This window comes from Miscanthus floridulus, unplaced genomic scaffold (assembly GCF_019320115.1).
Source record: "Miscanthus floridulus cultivar M001 unplaced genomic scaffold, ASM1932011v1 fs_122_1_2, whole genome shotgun sequence".
Classification (NCBI taxonomy): Eukaryota; Viridiplantae; Streptophyta; class Magnoliopsida; order Poales; family Poaceae; genus Miscanthus; species Miscanthus floridulus.
In genome coordinates this window covers 21,328-40,000 of record NW_027096223.1, presented here as the reverse complement: position 1 = coordinate 40,000, position 18,673 = coordinate 21,328, and the positions used below count along the sequence as shown (strand labels likewise).

General features: G+C 42.7%; 1 protein-coding gene across 1 annotated transcript; it reads right to left on the bottom strand.

Annotated features, from left to right (window-relative positions):
• Positions 1–1,963: 1,963 nt before the first annotated feature.
• Positions 1,964–5,178, bottom strand: LOC136530410 (uncharacterized). The gene is made up of 5 exons (XM_066523154.1): positions 4,867–5,178; positions 3,306–3,356; positions 3,089–3,222; positions 2,931–3,011; positions 1,964–2,243 (listed from the first exon to the last, which is right to left on the bottom strand). Exons 1-4 carry the CDS (start codon positions 5,143–5,145, stop codon positions 2,945–2,947), a joined length of 531 nt encoding a protein of 176 aa, XP_066379251.1. The 5' UTR covers positions 5,146–5,178; the 3' UTR covers positions 1,964–2,243; positions 2,931–2,944.
• Positions 5,179–18,673: the final 13,495 nt, after the last annotated feature.

The following is an 18,673-nucleotide window of genomic DNA, read 5'->3' as shown; positions in this document are numbered from 1 at the left end:
ATTTGTATGAAAAACGTTTACATGGCACAACCCAAAATGTTTTGTCGTGGAAGAAAAGAACATATGGGATGCCACCTGTAGAAATTCATTTATGGGTTAAAAGTAAGTCTCTAGACAGTAGTATTTGAAGTTGATGAAACGATAAAAAAGTTTGGTTTTAAAGAAAATGAGAAGCACAATAGCGTTTATCCGAAGTTCAAGAATGGAAAATTCATTTTCCACATCCTGTGAATAGATGATATTCTACTTACTAGTAGTGATATTAATCTGTCATTGGAGAAGAAGTTTTGACCTCAAGTTTCAATGTGAATGATCTTGGTGAAGTGTCATTGGTTCTAGGAAACGAAATTCATCGAGATAGAAGAAAATGGGGTATAAGGACTATCGCAAAGGCATACTTAGAAAAGATTCTAAAGAAATAAAGTATGCATGCGAGTAAATCTACGGCTGCTCCTATAGTCAAGGGTAATAGATTTGGGAACTTTAAGTGTTCCAGGAACCGATACGAGATCGATCAAATGAACATGGTTCCATATGCTTCAGCTATTGGAAGCTTGATGAGTGTACAAATACAAGTAAGAACTTATCCTGACGTAGTTTACGTATTCGGGATATTTTGGCAGAAGTCCAGTCTAGATATAGATCACTGGAATGGAGTTGAGAATGTCTTGCAATTTTGCAAAGTATCATAGACCTCATGCTAAGTAAGAAAGAACAAGTACTCTCAAATAGTTGAGGGTATAAATATTAAGTGTTGACGAGATGTATAGTGAAATCCACAGTAGTTGCTAACACTCGCAGTTGGAGTATTATTGTAAAAAAGCTCCAAAAAACAGTTGTGGTGTCATCAGTGATGCACACCATAGTATAGCTTGACATTAGGCTTAAGGAACAGGTAAAAGGAGGTTAAAAGAATTTGTACCCGGATTTAACAATGGTAGACAACAACAATAACCATTTTAAGTAAGTTAACTCCTAAGACAACAGATTAAGTGTGCTGCCAAACATATTGACACTAAGTTATATGTTGTAAAGGAGAAAATCCAGAATTATTTTAAAAGCATTGAGCACATAAGTACCGAGTAAGTACTTACGGATCCGCTTACCAAAGGTTTACCACCCAGTGCGTTCAGAGAACACAGTCGACATGAGTTTATGAGAAAGCCTATGATTTCTGGATACTAAGGGCCTAGTTGAGTATATGTTTCAAAACAGAGAAGTGCATTGTAGCTGTTAAATCTAATGGCAACTGACTGTGACGATGATGCACGCTCTATGCACTGATCTGTGATGGAATGGGAAAAAGAAAAAAAAAGTTAAGTTTAAGTCATAAGGTGAGATCAATGGGGAGAATGTTATGTTGATCTCCACCAATTAGCCCTCCGCGCTCTCACGGGGGGCGCTCAGCCTTTCTATTGGCTGATGGGCCCCCGTCGCGCAGCGCCATAAAAGGACGGTGGGGGCTGGGGCACAAGTGATAAGGTTTTATCGCAGCCGCAGCGCCCCACCACGTCCTAACCCTAGTCCGATATAGAAGGGTGCACTGTAAGCGAGGGAAGCGCTATCGCTTTCGCCGCCGCCACTGGACCGCGTCTCCACGTCGCTGCTACCTCGTCAGCAGCGTCATGGCCACGACTGCGCTCGACGTGAGGTACATCACCAAGTCTCCCATTAAACTAAGTATTACCCATTGATCTACGCCTAGAAGAACTTTAAGATACTATCACCGTGTGCGTGTATGGTATGGGATGGGCTGGGCTGCTACAATCGCATCCCCTTGACTTGGGTGTCAACCTGCCGATCATACATTCATCATGACGACCAAGCTGTTGACACCAGATCTTTGCACTCGCTGACTGATGTGGAAGGGAGAGCAATGCAATGCAAACGACGCTTGCCAGAATGAAACTGAACTTGTCGACACAAATCCTCTTCCTTTGGACCTAACACACTACAAGGAGGCTAGCAAGCTGTACATATATTGTTTTCACAAACCATCTTAGTCTGCTACAGCTAGTAAAGTACACACAAGGTACAACAACATCCAATTAAAATAGACTACATGTAACTGTGGCTCACGAAGACTCTTCAACTTCACTCACTGATCATGCTTCTTCAACAACTTCGTTGCCGTACCTCACGATTTCAATACTATATTGGTCGCACACTGGTTTGGTACCTCAGGATTTGATGATGACTATACTGGTCGCATAATCACTTGCACGACTTTATTAGCCCACCACCTTCACAGATATTAGCAGAAACCATAATGAGCACAAAAAACATATATACCAACTCGTCGCTTCTGTGGGAGCAGGTGTAAGCATTTTATCCTCAGCAAGCAGGTGTAAGCAATTTATCCTCAGCATGTGTTTTGTATGCAATGCTACTAGCTAGTCTACTACCAACAACCCAGTGTGTGTGTGTATGGGTTGCCACTTGTTGTGTGATTGTTTTCACTTCGAGCGTATATTTCAGTTATTAGTGCAACTTATTTCTATCTATCTTAATGAATCTCAAACTTTGAGTTTAAAAAAAATTCTTCATTCTGAAAGTTTGGGAGGTCCAGATATGGCAGATTGATCCTTCCACATCAGAGCGCAAGGATCTGGTGTCTACAGCAAGGGTTACCCTGTTAGCCAATCTATCAACACCAGATAAGATGAAGAGCTTTGAACAAGGCCTCAAGAAATTCTCATCCAAGTTGTAGAGCTATTGAAGGCATGTCACTTACATTATTACATACAGCCATACAGGTATGGAACTAAACATCTCCTACTCAATAAAGTCAGTCCTCTGTCGATTTTCGGTTCATCACAGAAGTACACTTATGATGTTTCATGTTTATGCAAATGTGCAGGGCTGCAGTGGGAAGCGTTGTCTATCATTTCATCAAGAACTCTAGGAGGAAGGAGAGCTGAGTAGCTGACCTGTCATTGGCAGATTACCAAGAACTTGAGCTTGCTTTAGAATTAGCATTCGTCCCAAATCTACTTATTGCGAGCCTCTTCCTGTGTTGGAGCAGAACGCGATTAAACACCGTTTTGCAGTCATCAAAACTCTGGATCCAGCTTTTGCAATGTATTACCTAAGGTTCTTTAACTGGCTAGTTAAATCATTGATCTCCATGAAGGAGAGCTTTAGTGAAGATAGAGTTCCAGGCACCTCTTCTGCAAATACTTTTGCCAATTTATTTGCTGCAGTTTCCATGTTTTGCAGCGCCTGTTAAGAACAAGAAAATGTCTTCACAAAATATACTGTCTAGTTTATGGATTGATCATCATTTATTCAGATGATTTACTCACTCTGCTTGCTGAAAACGATAAGATGGTTAGTGACAGAAAGAAGCTCATCACCTGAAATTAGGATCAAGAAGTTAATTGCAAGGTGTGCAAAAATTAGGGTGAAATTTGATTGCAGATAATGATGAATGAAGAGTTATGCCCCCGTGCACCTGGGGCAGCTGCAATTGATTTTGACCAAGCATTTTACATATTTTCCCTTTAACATCGATGGTATAGAAAATCTTTATGAATCAATATTTCGTCAGGCTAGCCTCCACATAGTACCATGCATTTGTCTTTCTTCCTTTTTTAAGGCTACTAATGACAATTCGTGACAAGAAAAAAAGGGTAACGGGTAATGTAAACCTCAATTGCCTATTTGGTTGGATATAGAAGTTAACTTTGTTGTTCAGACTATGGGCTGTGGTGCTCCTTGTCCCACCGTAAGAATACTACCGAGAATAGTAACAAAGTAGGAGCACCATATGGTTGTGTTGGCTGGCAGTTCCACTATCAAATTGAATTCATTCTAAACACATACTTGTGAACTTGTCGTTTCTACTGCCAGTTTGAGTGTTTGATCCCCACAAGCACCAGATAGTGCTACTCTTAAGTACTACCATTTAGATTGACCAACAAGTTAACAACAAATGAATGGTTCTAACTGATCGTCTGATACACAGAATATGTTATTAAATAAGCCAACAATTATTTTCAAACTTATGTTCATTGATGTAAAGATAGCCACTTCCTCACAGAAGCTAATGTGAAAGCGTGCAGAGATTCCGCTCATCGCTCTGTATCTTGGATAAAAATGAAATTTACAATGGCTTCACATGTTCTTTGTCATCTTTGCTGCTACTTGTCCGGGCAATATTCCAATGTGTTGTATCATTGCCATAAGTTCAATAATATATCAAACTGAAATCAAATCTATTTTGGGTTATTTCTATCTATCCTTGTGGAAAATTTGCCATCTTACGAAGCCGACAGCACAGGTCAATCCGTCCATGACAATCGACCAATTGGTTGTTCCTAATATATGTGCAGCCATCTTCCTAATTTGCAAATTTTATCATGTCCGGATCTTTGCTATAAAGTTGTAGGCCGGTTGTCTGATACAGTTTCCATAGTACATAAAATCGTCTATAAAAACGACCTTTCACAGTGGAGGTGTCTTTATGTAATAATTATTTTCTCCTTTTCTCTTCCAACTCTATCTTCTTCCTCCAACGGGAGTGTGGCACGAGCCCCCTGGAAACTGGTGGTTTCTCCCCAATGACGATTTCATGGTTTCTTGGTGCATAGGGTCAAGAGAAGACCTGACTTCTTCATGAGAAAATCATTTCTAGGATTTTTGCTCTCTTTCTTCATTAATTACGTTGCCATGTCATCATTTTGCCTACGTGGCAAGTCATTTAACGAGGATAGAAACCATCATCAATACACCATTGGGACTGCCCTAGTACCCAACTCAACTGAATCCTATGCAACCACAATCCAATCCTAATCCTATCAAACAACCCGCTCCCAGAAACTTCAGTCGAAGGCAAATCCAAAGGCGTAAGGAGAGGCATGATACCACACCGAGAACGACGAGGAGCAAGGCGAGCCCCGTCTCCGCGTCCCTCCGGACGCCGCCAACTGCGGCGAGCGAGGTGGAAGGAGGCGACTCCGCCGCCACGAGTCGTGGCAGCGGCTGCGGATGCGGGCCGTAGCGCGCGCTGGCGCCACTTGCTAGGACGCAGGAGGGCCTCGAAGCTCGCGCGGGACTGCTGACGACGAGCCGGAGGCGGCGAGGGCGCCACGGCGGCAGCAGCTGCGGCGGCGGCGAAGAGCGGAGAGCCGGTGGAGAGCTCATCGGAGGGCCTCAGTGCCTCTCCACTGATCGGTTTTTTTTTGGATGGAATGGATAAGAGTGGGATGGGCCGTCGCAAATGGGTCTTTGCGCGTCGTGGGCTGGGCCGTTGCGAAGAATTGGAGGGAGCAACTCCGTTTGATAGCGTGTGGGCTGCTGGGTTATAAAAGTTGGCGGTTTTCGAAAAAAAAATATTTCTGTATTTTTATTAATTTGTTTTCTGCAAAAAAAAAAAGCGTCCCAGAAAAAAAATCAGAAGTATACTCCTATATCTATTCGAGACCGATATTTAAATTTATCTAAGTATGAGTTTAGATGAAGATAAAAAGTACATCAGAGTTATAGAGCTCGATCAAATATACAAGTTTGTAGTTCACAATATTTTGGTTCGAGCACATCTTGCTGTCGTAAATAGATAGAAAGGAAATTCCAAGGGAAGTGTTGCGGTATTTTCCCCATAGATGATAGATGCTACTGATTTTGTCCTCTTTGCAGCTGCAACTCGTGTGCATGTAAAAAAATGGGAACAAAGCTAAATTTTCAGACTTCCTCTTCACTAGGGATGTCAGCGGGATAGAGTCGAGTTAGGTACCCAAGGATTTTAGACCCTTCGAGGGTGGTAGGTGGGTTTGATTCCCCCTCTCCCGAATTTGCAGGTTTGTGGGCCCGAAAGATTGAGGCTGGGCAAATTTCAAATTTCCACATGAATCACCGAAGTGAGTAAGATAAGCCCACCGTTCGACCTAGCCCAAATAATAACCCATCTAAAAGAGCCCTAATTCACCAAGCTCTCACCCCTCAACCTGAACTCCTCATGTCTCCTTTGCTCATCATCCACTACCCATCAATCTCCAACCGCAACTGCAAGGGGCCAACACCCAATGGCATCGAGTCGATGATGCATCCTACAAGGCGCAGGTGGCAATTAGAGGCGCAACCCGCAGGTGGCGATCGTTGGTGCATCCCACCGACTAGTCTCTAAATGCAACTTAATTATGAGCATATGGACTTCGGTTGACACGCAGTCTTGTTGCCCTTCCTACTGCAAAATTAGGATAACCTTGCCGGTCTAATGGATTTGTATTTTAGATTTGTGGTGGACTTTATGGCTTCTCCTGGCAGAGGTGTTCGTGGTCAGGCCATTATCACCATCTGGATTATATATGGATCGAAAGGGACCACCAGATTTTCAAAAACCGCTCTAGAGAGCCTCGGCAAATGATTGATGGAGTATGGGACACTATAGCTAGATTATGGTGCCTCGTGGGTGCAAACCACCTCAGTTCATTGTTAGTGCTGCCCATACATGGCGAATTGACGAGTATTCCCTTTTAAGTTTTTTTCTACCCTATTGGGGGCTGCTTGCATCTTGCGCTTGTAAAAACTCTAACTCCTCTTATGAACATTTGTCAAAACATTCTGGGTCTTTCAAGAAATTTTGCTCGATCACTGTGAAGGACGTCAAGAGATATGATCCATGTCGCATGTCGGCAATAGCAATCGAGGCAAATGTAGTAGGCGGGGTCGCGAATGAATAATGAAGTCAACTTGAGTTCCAATCTGTCCTTAGTTGACCTAGTCGTTGTATAGCGATGTTCAATGATGCTCGTCGTGATAATGAATTGAGTGTAATGCAACTATTCAGATTTCTTATAGTGGAATTTGTCCATCTGAGTTTAAATTCTCTGAGACTTATTAACGTGAGTGCTCATATTTTCTGAATTTATTTGGAATTTAAATATGTCCTTTTTTTCCAAACACGATAGACAATGTACCCCTCGATAGCAAGATCCTCATCTTTGAAACGATCATCAGTAGTCAGTCACGACGTCGCGTTCTTATATTTGAGAGAGGCTAATTCGCGGTCCCATTCATTCGCGTCCTAATACAGGCATGTCGACGAGAGCGACGACGATGACTGCACTGAAATATCCGGCCGTTCTGGACGAGATGTGTGTAGTAGTAATATGGATGGATGCACCGACGGCGACGAAACCTGGATGGCCGTACGTCCTCGTCAACCGCTGCGTGCATGACTCCGGCCGTATGCAGGACCGTATAAATGCACACGGCGCGGTCATACGTGTCAACGTCGATCAGTACGGTTTTTTTTTTTTTTTTTTTTTTTTTTTTTGTCAATCTTCGTTTGCTTGGCAGCGTGTGCCAGCAGGTAACGTATATACGGCCAAAGTATAAATAAAGATATATATAGATTTCTATTAAGAAGAGAACGATTTTTCCAACGGAGAAAAGTAGGGAATGTGTACGTAACGTATGTATACAGTTCTACGGTGAAGTCTAGTCTACCGCAACCATCACGACACTGTTTCCGGGCTTTTACTGAATCTATGTGAGAGCACAGAAAACAAACGGGGAAGACCTTCACAGCGATAATTTGACTTGCAGCTAGCTTTAGTAATAATAAAAAGAGCAAAATGCACCACATGTCCATTACCTTTTGCCTCTGTGTCATCTAGGTCCATCATCTTTCAAAGTGTAGTTTTAAGTCCATAATCTTTCTATTTAGTCCACCGTGGGTCCATTCTGGGTGGGAACCAGGTTTGTAGCCCACGTGACTGTCCACGGTGGCTGCCCATACACCTTGCCCGCAATGAGTGGGGGTAAATTTCGCACTTCACCCCCTGGTTGTGTCTCTCCGTCTCATTCCCCTCTACGGCCAATCCCTCGAGCGCGCCATCTAGGAGAGAAGGAGGCGAGCGGAGGAAGGAGCCCGCGGCCCGCGGCCTCCGAGGATCGACGACGACATGGAAGCCGGTGCCAGAGAAGATAGGTGCGGGCGGCGCTAGACCTTGGGGTCCAGTTCCGATCACATTGAATCTCGACGATGGTGGCTAGGTTGCGCCAGAAAGGGGAGCCACCTCCAGAATACAGTAAGTGTATGGAAGTCGTAATCTTTGATTTAGATTGCCGTAGGATGAACCAATCTAAGTGTAGATGTATGTTTGTTTCAAAATGTGTTGTAGTGTCTGACTAGGGTTTCTTGGTTTGTTTGATTTTAGGTGGCTGATTTGGGGTTTTTTGATGATTGGTTGCGCAATGTAGGCAATGCTGATGACGAGTTCACAGTTGAAGTCCACCATGGTGGGTTTTTTGTTGGGTACGGATCCAACAAAACATATCTCAATGAGCAAGTGAATTGGTTTGATCACTGTGAGGTGGATACATGGTCTGTTATATGTTTAGAGGATTTTGCTTTTTAGCTTTATTATCCAAGGAATCCAGATCTGAAGTTTCATTGGTTGCTTCCTGGCAAGACTATGGCAAATGGGCTCAGGTTGATTTTTGAAGACTCAGACACACTAGTAATGGCTTCTTTGCTGCATAGAGTGAAAAACTTTGTGGTGTATCTAGTGTATGAAAACAGCCTGGATAGTCTGAATTGGGATGATGTTGTAGCCAATCCAGTCAACACACTGCCTAAGGTAATTAGCCCCTAGAAGGCGACATACATTCCAAGAAAGGAAGGTGAGAAGGTGTCATTTTTTTATGCTGACATACCCAAAACAGGACCTCCTGATGTACAAGGTGGCCCGGGGCCAAGTGGAAGTGAACCAGATTATTTTGGTGGGACTGACAGTGAGCAAGACAGTGACTTTGTCGATTCAGACTATGAGGTTGAAGCTGATGATGACAACTTATTCATGGACAATGTTGATGAACAGGTGATAGATAAAGGAGTAGTGAAAGGGAAGAAGGTATGTACTGAAAAAAGAGGCAGGGCAAGGATGTCCAGTGAAGGCATTGCTGGTGATGATGGAAGTGATGTGTCCACTGATGATGAATTATAGCTACCTGATTCAGATGGAGAGGGCCAAGACAGGCTCAGATTTAGATCTTTTAGATCCGAAGATATGCACAATCCTATCTTCAAAGTTGGAATGTTGTTTGAGTCAGTGGAGGTACTTAGAAGGGCAGTCACATAATACAATTTGAGGGAGAGAGTAGAACTGAAGATGCCAAGGAATGAGAAGAAGAGGTAACATGCCATCTGTGAAGGGGGTTGCTCATGGAACCTGTATGCATCAGTGGACCCTAGAGCTAATGGAATGGTGATCAAGAGGTACATAGGGACACATTCTTGTTAGAAAAATGGATGTTCAAGAGGTGCACAAGCAAGTGGTTGGCTAAGAAGTACATAGACTCATTCAGGGTTGATCAGAAGATGACACTAACCAACTTTAGTAGGATTGTTCAAAAAGAGTGGAACCTTACACCATCTAGATCAAAGCTAGCTAGAGCAAGGAGACTAGCCATGAAGAAAGAATGGAACCTTACACCATCTCATGATGTAGAGCTTAATTCCAGCAATGCAGGAAGTCTTCCCTGAATCAGAACATAGATTCTATGTGCACCATCTATACTCCAACTTCCAGCAGTAGTTCAAAGGTGAGAATTTGAAGAATCAGCTATGGTGTTGTGCTAGATCTAGTTCAGTAGTTCAGTGGAATATGAATAAGGAGAAGATGAAAGCTTTAGACCCTAAAGCACATGCATGGCTAGAGAAGATGCCTCCTAACACATGGTGTAGAACATTCTTTAGCACATTTCCAAAGTGTGACATTCTACTCAATAACAGTTGTAAGGTTTTCAATAGTTACATTCTACTTGCAAGAGAGATGCCAATTTTGAGCATGCTTGAGACCATGAAGACCCAATTGATGACTAGGTTCTACACTAAGGGAACAGAGGTTGGTGAGGAGTGGGATGGCCTAATATGCCCAAAGATTAGGAAGAAGCTTGTGAGGAACATGGACTAGGCAAATACATGCTATGCAATTCCAGCAGGTCAGGGCATTTTCCAAGTGCAAGATAGGGATTACAGCTTTAGAGTGGACATAACTTTGAAGAAATGTGACTACAGGAGATGAGATCTAACTAGAATCCCTTGCTCTCATGCAATCTCATGCTTAAGGCATGAAAGAATTGCCCTAGAGACAACACTCCCTCAATGCTACTCATCTGCATCCTATGCCACTGCTTATGGTCAGGTGATTTGGCCCTACAAGGACAAGAGTGAGTGGCAGAAGGTATAAGCAACTAAAATTCCTCCACCAATCTATGAAAAAAGGTTGGAAGGCTAGCAAAGTCAAGAAGGAAGAAACCACAAGAAGTGAAGGGACATAATGGGCCAAAACTATCCAAACATGGAATCATTATGCATATACTGTGGAGATCCAAGGCACAACCGGGCAACATGTAGTTTGAGGAAGGCAGGTTTGAAGCCTAACCATCCAACACATAGGAATCTAAGCAGTGCAGAGCAGACAAATGAAGAAGAAGTGCAAGTTGCAGTAGATGAAATGGTTTATGATGATCCACTTACTAGCTAGGTATGTTGATTCAAACTCTTGCTTCAACATAGTCATAATTGTTGGTTGAAAATGTTGGCACTTATATGTTGCCATTTATATAGGCTATTTTCTATTATGATGAATGAAGTGCTCCCACAATATCTCAACTCTTATCCATGTCCATGCTGTCACAACTGGAAGGAGAGGTAACTCCTTGTTTGTGCTACCTAACTCCATTTATGTAGGATGTCGTGCACTAATACTAAAATTTGTAGGCATCAAGTCCAAGGTAGGTGAACCAAGGCCCTCTTCTTGACTCCACCTTCATTGCTTCTCGTTAGCTAGAATCAAGGCCAGTTCCACCCACGACTGCAACAATTCCACTGAAAAGGACGGGTGCTCCAAGGAAAAACCAACCAGCACTGAAGAAAGCACAAGGGAAGAAAGCAACACCAGCAGGGAAGAAGGGACCAATAGGTAAGAATGCTCCAGCACAAAAGAGGGGAGCAGCAGGGAAGAAGGCAGCAACTCTAAATTAGTGATGCTGTGAACATGTTCTTTTGACTTTTGTATAGTGCCTCAACATACTATGTAGATGTTCTTTTGGCTTCTGGTTTATGGGAGGATGGCACAACTAGGACATCCCCAACACATTTTGGAAGGTTGACATAGGATAGATAGTTCTAGCTTTTGGTTAGGTGATACAAACACTTCAATATGTTGCCATGTATGAGCTGCTAAAACAATATGGCAGAAGTGCTGCTAGTGTATGACAGATGTGCTGCTACTCAGTTATTTTGCACATCTTTTACCTACAATTGCACTTGTCTCTTCAGTCAACACTTTGATGTGCATACAAACTACTTTCAGTTCACATCAGTTTCTGCCATAATAAAATGACATTCAAATCACAAACTCATATTTGTTCACAAACTCATATCAAATTCTTAACTAGACTTCATCCATTTGTTCACAATTACAAGCATCAGTGCACTTTAATGCTTGATGAGCAACACAAACAGGATACCAGTTAACAGCATACACACCACTCTAACCAAACCTGCAACTTCTCTAAGACCATCTACCACTACTATAGGATTGTTTCCAAATCCTAGACTGCTGGCTGCAACATTCATCCCAAACGCAACATTAGAGCCTCCTTCCTGCGAACTCGAAACCGCAGTACTGTCTACATCAGGAGCTTCATTCTTCTTTTTCATGCCCTTCAGCAACTCGATGCACTTAGACTCCTAGTAGAAATTGGGACATCCATCTCCATTGTGCCGCCCCGCACCTGTCTTCTCCCAGACGGCACGCTCGAGAGATTGGGCGTGGAGGGGAATGAGACGGAGAGACACAGCCAGGGGTGAAGTGCAAAATTTACCCCCACTCATTGCGGGCAAGGTGTATGGGCAGCCACCGTGGACAGCCACGTAGGCTATAAACTTGGTTCCCACCCAGAATGGACCCATGGTGGACTAAATAGAAAGATTAGGGACATAAAACTACACTTTGAAAGGTGATGGACCTAGATGACACAGAGGCAAAAGGTAATGGACTTGTGGTGCATTTTGCTCTAATAAAAATATACCAATTTGAATAGTTAAAGTTAGGCAAAAGTTATTCTGAAAGTATTTTCGTAATAAATCAAATAGCATCAACAAAAGATTCCCTTAAAAAAATATCAACAAAAGATGTTGAGAAGTGATCGGAGTAGTAAGAAATATCATTGGTCGAATTTGCCGTTGCGTTGTCACTCAATCATCTTGCATACAGTGCTTCAAGCTTATGATGAACATTTAGGTCCTGTTTGGTAGAGTTCTCGGCAACTCCGGCTCTCTAGGCCCTCTATATATGCATGGTAGCAAGCCATTTCTCTCTCCTCAAAATAATATAGAAGTCGGTAAAACCATTGTTTTTATTGGAAAAAATCTACTTAACCTCTCAACTATTGATGGTTGTCTATTTCACCTCTTACCTATAAAACCAGTCATTCTACCCCTTAGACTATTGAGAGCCATCTAATAATGCACTAAGGTAGTTTTGAAGGTTGTTTCATTAATGTGACATATTAAAAAATCTACATAACCCTCTAACATACCAAGGCTTGGCTATATAACCTCCTCAACTACAAAATGTGCTATTTAGCTCTTATAAAGTAATAATGTTCAAATGACCCTCTCTAGATGGTCTTGTAGGGCCATTTGGACACTATCGTGTCACACTGGCCTAATAAGTACCCATGCTTGCACGCAGATCGACCCATTTACTGACTACACCTCCCTAATCTTTCTAGGCTTACCCACTGCCTAACGAGCACCCATAGTAGGGGAAATCAAGAGGGGGTGTGTGGGAAAGGTCGGATGACTAGAGCGCAAGTGCAGTGCATGAGCTCAATGTCATTAAGAGTGTCATGAGGTGGAGTAGGAGACAGGGTGATGCTCAATGGGCGGTGGTGCAAGCTTAGGAGTTATGTAGTCAAGATGCTAGTGTGGTGGGATATAGGGGCCAAATAACCCTACAAGACCATTTAGGGAGGGTCATTTAACATTATATTAGATATTTTAAGGGCCACAATATCACGTTTTGTAGTTGAGGGGGTTATGTAGTCAATCCTTTGATATATTAGGGGTTATATAGACTTTTTAATATGCCATGTCAGCGAAACAACCTTTAAAAGTACCGTCTTAGGGGGTGATCCAAGTGGGTTTTAATAGTTTATAAGCGGTAGAATCCTTGGTATTATAGGTGAGGGGTTGAAATAGACAACCACCAATAGTTTAGGGTTTTAAATAGAGTTATTCCATTTTTATTTGGTAAAGTGACTTGACTGGCTCTGACTCCTTTAGATACTACTCCCTCTGTCCTGTAATATAATGCATTCAAAAAAATTTAAGACAGATTATGAGAGAACACAAAAGACGCATGTGCCCTCACTTTATTTCCTAATAAGACGCTATCATTAACATGATTTGTGGTGATTGGCCGATAAATGGAAAGTATTTAATGTAAAATGGGTTTCTTCCTTCTAGAATGTATTATATTTGAGGACAAATTTTGAATGCTAGAATACGCTATATTACAGGATAGAGGGAGTATGCAAGAAGTTGAAGAAAGCCACGCATACCAAACCGGACCTTAATTTGAAGAAAATCGCACTGAAATGCATATGTACTAGCCAGTGAGGATCCAACCTGCTGCTAGACTCCCAGCTAGGTCCCCGCCGGCTGACCGCGGCCCCTGTACGTCGCTCTCTCCATCGACTAGAAACTTGGAAAAAATCATGCATAGAGATAAGTACCATGCACCTATCGATCTAGTTGGTGAGAATTGCGAGTTACGTACTGGTCCTTCGACATAATGAAACCATCTGGACGTCTCATTTGGCCGGCAACTAACGTTACGTTGATATTGAGTGATCTGGGGCTATCTGCCTACATGTACTACGATGTCCCTCTCGCTTAAGAGTTAAGGCCATGTTCGTTTCGCTGAAATTTGACTTGGCTAATTTGTTATGAGAGAAAAAATATTATTTATTCGCTGAAAAGTACTGCTGAAGTAGAGCTGAAAAATACACTACTAAGCTTGCAATATATCGGATCAACGACATTTACTTGCCTCCATCCCTCCTGCATATATCGATCGGCATCGCCATCTACATCTACTAGGTTGCAATCAGCAAGTAGTACCAGCCCCAGTCCAGGCGCTCCAGAGTGCAAGCTAGGGCACCGCTATCTTTTACCGCTAGAAGCTACCAACCTTTGGTGGACATTTTGGCCTGCCCTGGTCTTCTCTTGCAGCTTTCTTGAGAAGCTGCACAAATCGAGGAAAAACACAGTTAAGATAAGCTGGTCTAACTCAGAAGAGAAACATGGCTACAAAAAGCTGCATCAGAAAGATGTAATTGTTCATTTGCTTCTAGTTTCAAGCTCATTTTGGCTACAAATATCTTATAAGCTGTACCAACTAAGCCCTTAATCTTCTTCTAAAAGCTAGCTAGTAGCCATAGGTTCTCTCTCCCACGTACATGCATGTCAACGTACATGTCGTGGTCATGCATATGTACATCACCTTTTCCTCCCGGCCCCTCGATCTTGTTGCTTTCAACTTTAGCACACCAGCTCGCCTTTATGCTTCTCTCTTTCCCTGCTGCCGTCGTGGATTGGTTGCTTAGCTTCTTGTTATTGACCTCACAATTCCGGCCGTCGTCGTTTGCTGCGACCTCCCGACGACCGCGGTTCCTTCATCGTCGTCGTTTCTGTGTCTCATGCCCTTGTATTTATCAGTGGATCCATCGTTACATCTCTCCGGCATTCCTTTTCAACCAATAAAAAAAACTAACCTGCAGTCCTGCACACACACTGCACACAGACAGAGAGAGAAGCAAGTGGTCTTTGCTTGCACACTGGACTTGGTCGATCTCGCTATCTCCATGCCTCGCGCTTAGCTTGGAGCCTTGCTTGGACTTGTTAGGGCTAGGGACTCAATCATGGAGAAGGACAATTCACAATTGTCTGCAGCAGAGATATATACATGATTTTCTTAACCACCTTTACCTAATTTCAGACCCTTTTTACACTAGCTTGCTAGCTAGAGATGCTGGCTTAGAGCTTGCCGAACAAGTCTCCGGCCTCCTTCAGATAATTTGCCACCCCACTTGTCAACTTAACTTCATTAATTGGATGGATGCCTTACATCCGTGCATCACGTGACATGAAAGCACAGTTTGGAACTTAATGACCACTCAACTCTGGTCGTACACTCAAGTGTTAACTTGTATATAGAATACACAGAGGTAATAATATCGGTGCTCAGTTTGTAGAATTCTTATTAGCTAGTTGAAAATTATTAAGCTTGGATATATTATGTGCTTGGCCCATATAATATTTAATAAATCAAATAAAACTCTATGGTCTGTAACATTAAGCGTTGTATGATTTAATACCGTACGTGATTTTGACTGAACGTTGACTCAGCTTATTTGGTTGGAAATTATCCATCTTAATTGAGAAGCTGAAAAAAGGACACAAGAGTGCCACACACGCGCGCGCCGCCGCCGCTGCTGCCGGCCGGGCCGTGGGCGTGGGCCGGGGTTTTGCCACTTAATCCACATAATTACGGGAGTTTCTCTCTTTTATGGTGGAAGCAAGTTGATTGCGCCAGTTACCGTCTCTTTGTCTCTCCGTCTCCTGAGTTCCTCGGCTGGCTTTCTCCCTCCCCGCCGTTGGCATAAAAGTAGAAGTCCTCCGTCAGTCCAATCTCCCTTCGCTTCTGAGAGACCACATCTCAGCCGCCCTTTGGTTTTCCCCGTCCTGTACCTCTACGTGCCCTTTTGTTTTCCCTGTCCCGTACCTCTGCGCGCACGGAGCAACGGGAGAGCAGGTGCCTCCGGAACCCTCGTCCGCCTGTGAATCTTGCACGGGGTGTGCGGCGATTAGGTTTTTGGGGAGCGATTCCGCGACTGCTCGTCCACGTAGCAGACGTCTTCTTCCTGGTGATCGCTTGCGTAACAGCGAGATGTCTTCTTCCTAGTGACCGTTCGTGGGACTGCACTGCGAACACCTTCATGCATCGACTGTGGTCCACGACTTCGAGCAACGCACTATGTCTGGTGCCAATGGAGCCTCCGATGCCCTCGACATGGGACCCTCCACTAGTATACTCTTAACTCTCTGATTAACGTACTTTGCGTACTTATTGTATCGATCAGTATGTCATACTTGCATGCTGTAGTATTTGTTAGTGATATACACATACACATATATGTCGTCACGAACCTACTGATGTTTTATTTCTGGATTAAATTGACCATGAAAATGTCTAATTTTCTAACAATCAAAAAACCTAATGTTAGGCAATTTTCTGTCAGTGATTTTGCTGCTGCTTTGAAGCCGAATAATTTTGATGGCAAGAATTTTATGATATGGCATGCCAAGATGGTGTTATGGTTGACTGCTATGAACTGCTATCACGCCGCACAGGGGAAGCCTGAACAATTTACTCCTGAGGAGGAGCAAAAGTTCTTGGCTGCCGATAACCTATTTCGAGGTGCCGTGATTAGTGCACTTCATAGTAAGTATGAGAAAAACTACATATCTTGCACATCAGGCAAAGATTATGGGATGCCCTTGAGGCAAAGTTTGGAGTTTCTGATGCTGGTAGTGAGCTGTACCTTATAGAGCAGCTGTATGACTACAAAATGGTTGAAAACCATTCTGTAGTGGAACAGGCTCATGAGATACAGGCGCTAACAAAGGAACTAGAACATTTTCCATGTTTGTTGCTCGACAAGTTTATGACCGGCGGTATAATCGCTAAGCTGCCACCTTCTTGGAGGGATTTTGCTATTTATCTAAAACACAAGAGACAAGAGTTTAGCGTGGCTGAGCTTATTGGATCTCTTGATGTTGAGGAGAGAGCAAGAGCAAAAGACAACCATAGAAAAGGAGTTGAGTCTTCCACTGCCAATATGGTACAGAAGAAAAACTCAATTGCATCCCATAATAAAAAGAAGAAGAACATGCAAGAGAACAACAATACAAAGCCTAAGCAAACTGCTCAGTTTAAGAAGAAAAACAACAAGAAAGGTGGAGGTTGCTTTGTTTGCGGGAGTGATGAGCATTGGGCAAGTGCGTGCCTAGACCGCAAATATAAGCAAGAAAAGAAATCAGCAAACGTGGTGATTAGCGAGACTGGAGGAGAAACATCTGGGTATGGTAATTCTTTACCTTTTGTTCTTTCAGTTTATCTTTTACCTAAGTGGTGGATGGATAGCGGTGCTAATATTCATGTGTGTGCTGATGTTTCTTTGTTTACTTCCTATCAGGCCGGCGGGACTAGAGCCTTGCTGATGGGAAACAGTTCACATGCGCGTGTTCTTGGTGTTGGTACGATCGTTCTAAAGTTTACTTCAGAAAAGATGGTGCTATTAAAGAACGTGCAGTATGTCCCCTCCATCAAGAAGAATCTTGTTAGTGGTTCTCAAATGTGTCGCGGTGGCTTTAAAATTGTGCTTGGGTCCAATAAGTGTGTTGTGTCGAGACATAGAACATTTGTTGGAAAAGGTTATGATTGCGGAGGCTTGTTCCGCTTATCTTTGCTTGATGATGTGTGTAATAAAGTAGTGAACAATGTTAATGTTTCGGATGAGTCGAATATATGGCATTCACGCTTTGTCACATTAATTTTAGCTGTCTCACACGGCTTGCAAATCTAAATTTAATCCTGAAATTTAACTTAGTCAAAGATTCTAAGTGCCAGGTGTGAGTGCAATCGAAGCAACCACGCAAGCCTCACAAGGCTGCTAAGGCGAGGAACTTAGCACCATTAGAACTCGTTTATTCTGATTTATGCAAAATGAATGGCGAATTGACTAAAGGCGGTAAACGATACTTCATGACATTTATAGATGATTGAACTAGATTTTGCTACGTGTATTTATTGAAAACTAAAGATGAAGCGTTGTATTATTTTAAAGTTTATAAAGCTGAGGTAGAAAATCAACTTGAGAAGAAAATCAAACGTTTACGGTCCGGTCGCAGGGGAGAATATTTCTCAAATGAATTTTCTGAGTTTTGCGTGGTGCATGGAATTATTCATGAGAGGATGCCACCATACTCACCACAGTCTAATGGGATTGCAGAGAGAAAGAACCGCACTCTAACTGATTTGGTTAATACCATGTTAGAGACTATGGGACTATCTAAGGAATGGTGGGGTGAGGCTATATTGATAGTGTGTCATGTCTTAAATAGGGTGCCCACAAAGAACAAAGAAATTACACCATTCGAGGAATGGGAGAAGAAGAGATTTAACCTCTCTTACCTGTGAACTTGGGGTTGTTTGGCAAAGGTGAATGTGCCAATAAACAAAAAGTGAAAGCTTGGACCAAAGACAGTTGATTGTGTTTTTCTTGGTTATGCTATTCACAGCGTGGGTTATAGATTTTTAATTATAAATTCTAGTGTTCCTGAGATGGCTGTTGATACAATCATAGAATCTAGAGATGCTACATTTTTTGAGAATAAATTTCCTATGAAAAATACACCTAGCACGATTAGTCATGAATTTATAATTCCCCATGAGCATGAAAATTTTACTCCGATAGAACAAATTGAGGAACCCTATATGCAAAATCCTGAGGATGACACTATAGTCACTAGAAAAAGTAGGAGACAGAGGACTGCAAAGTCTTTTGGTGATGACTATATTGTGTACCT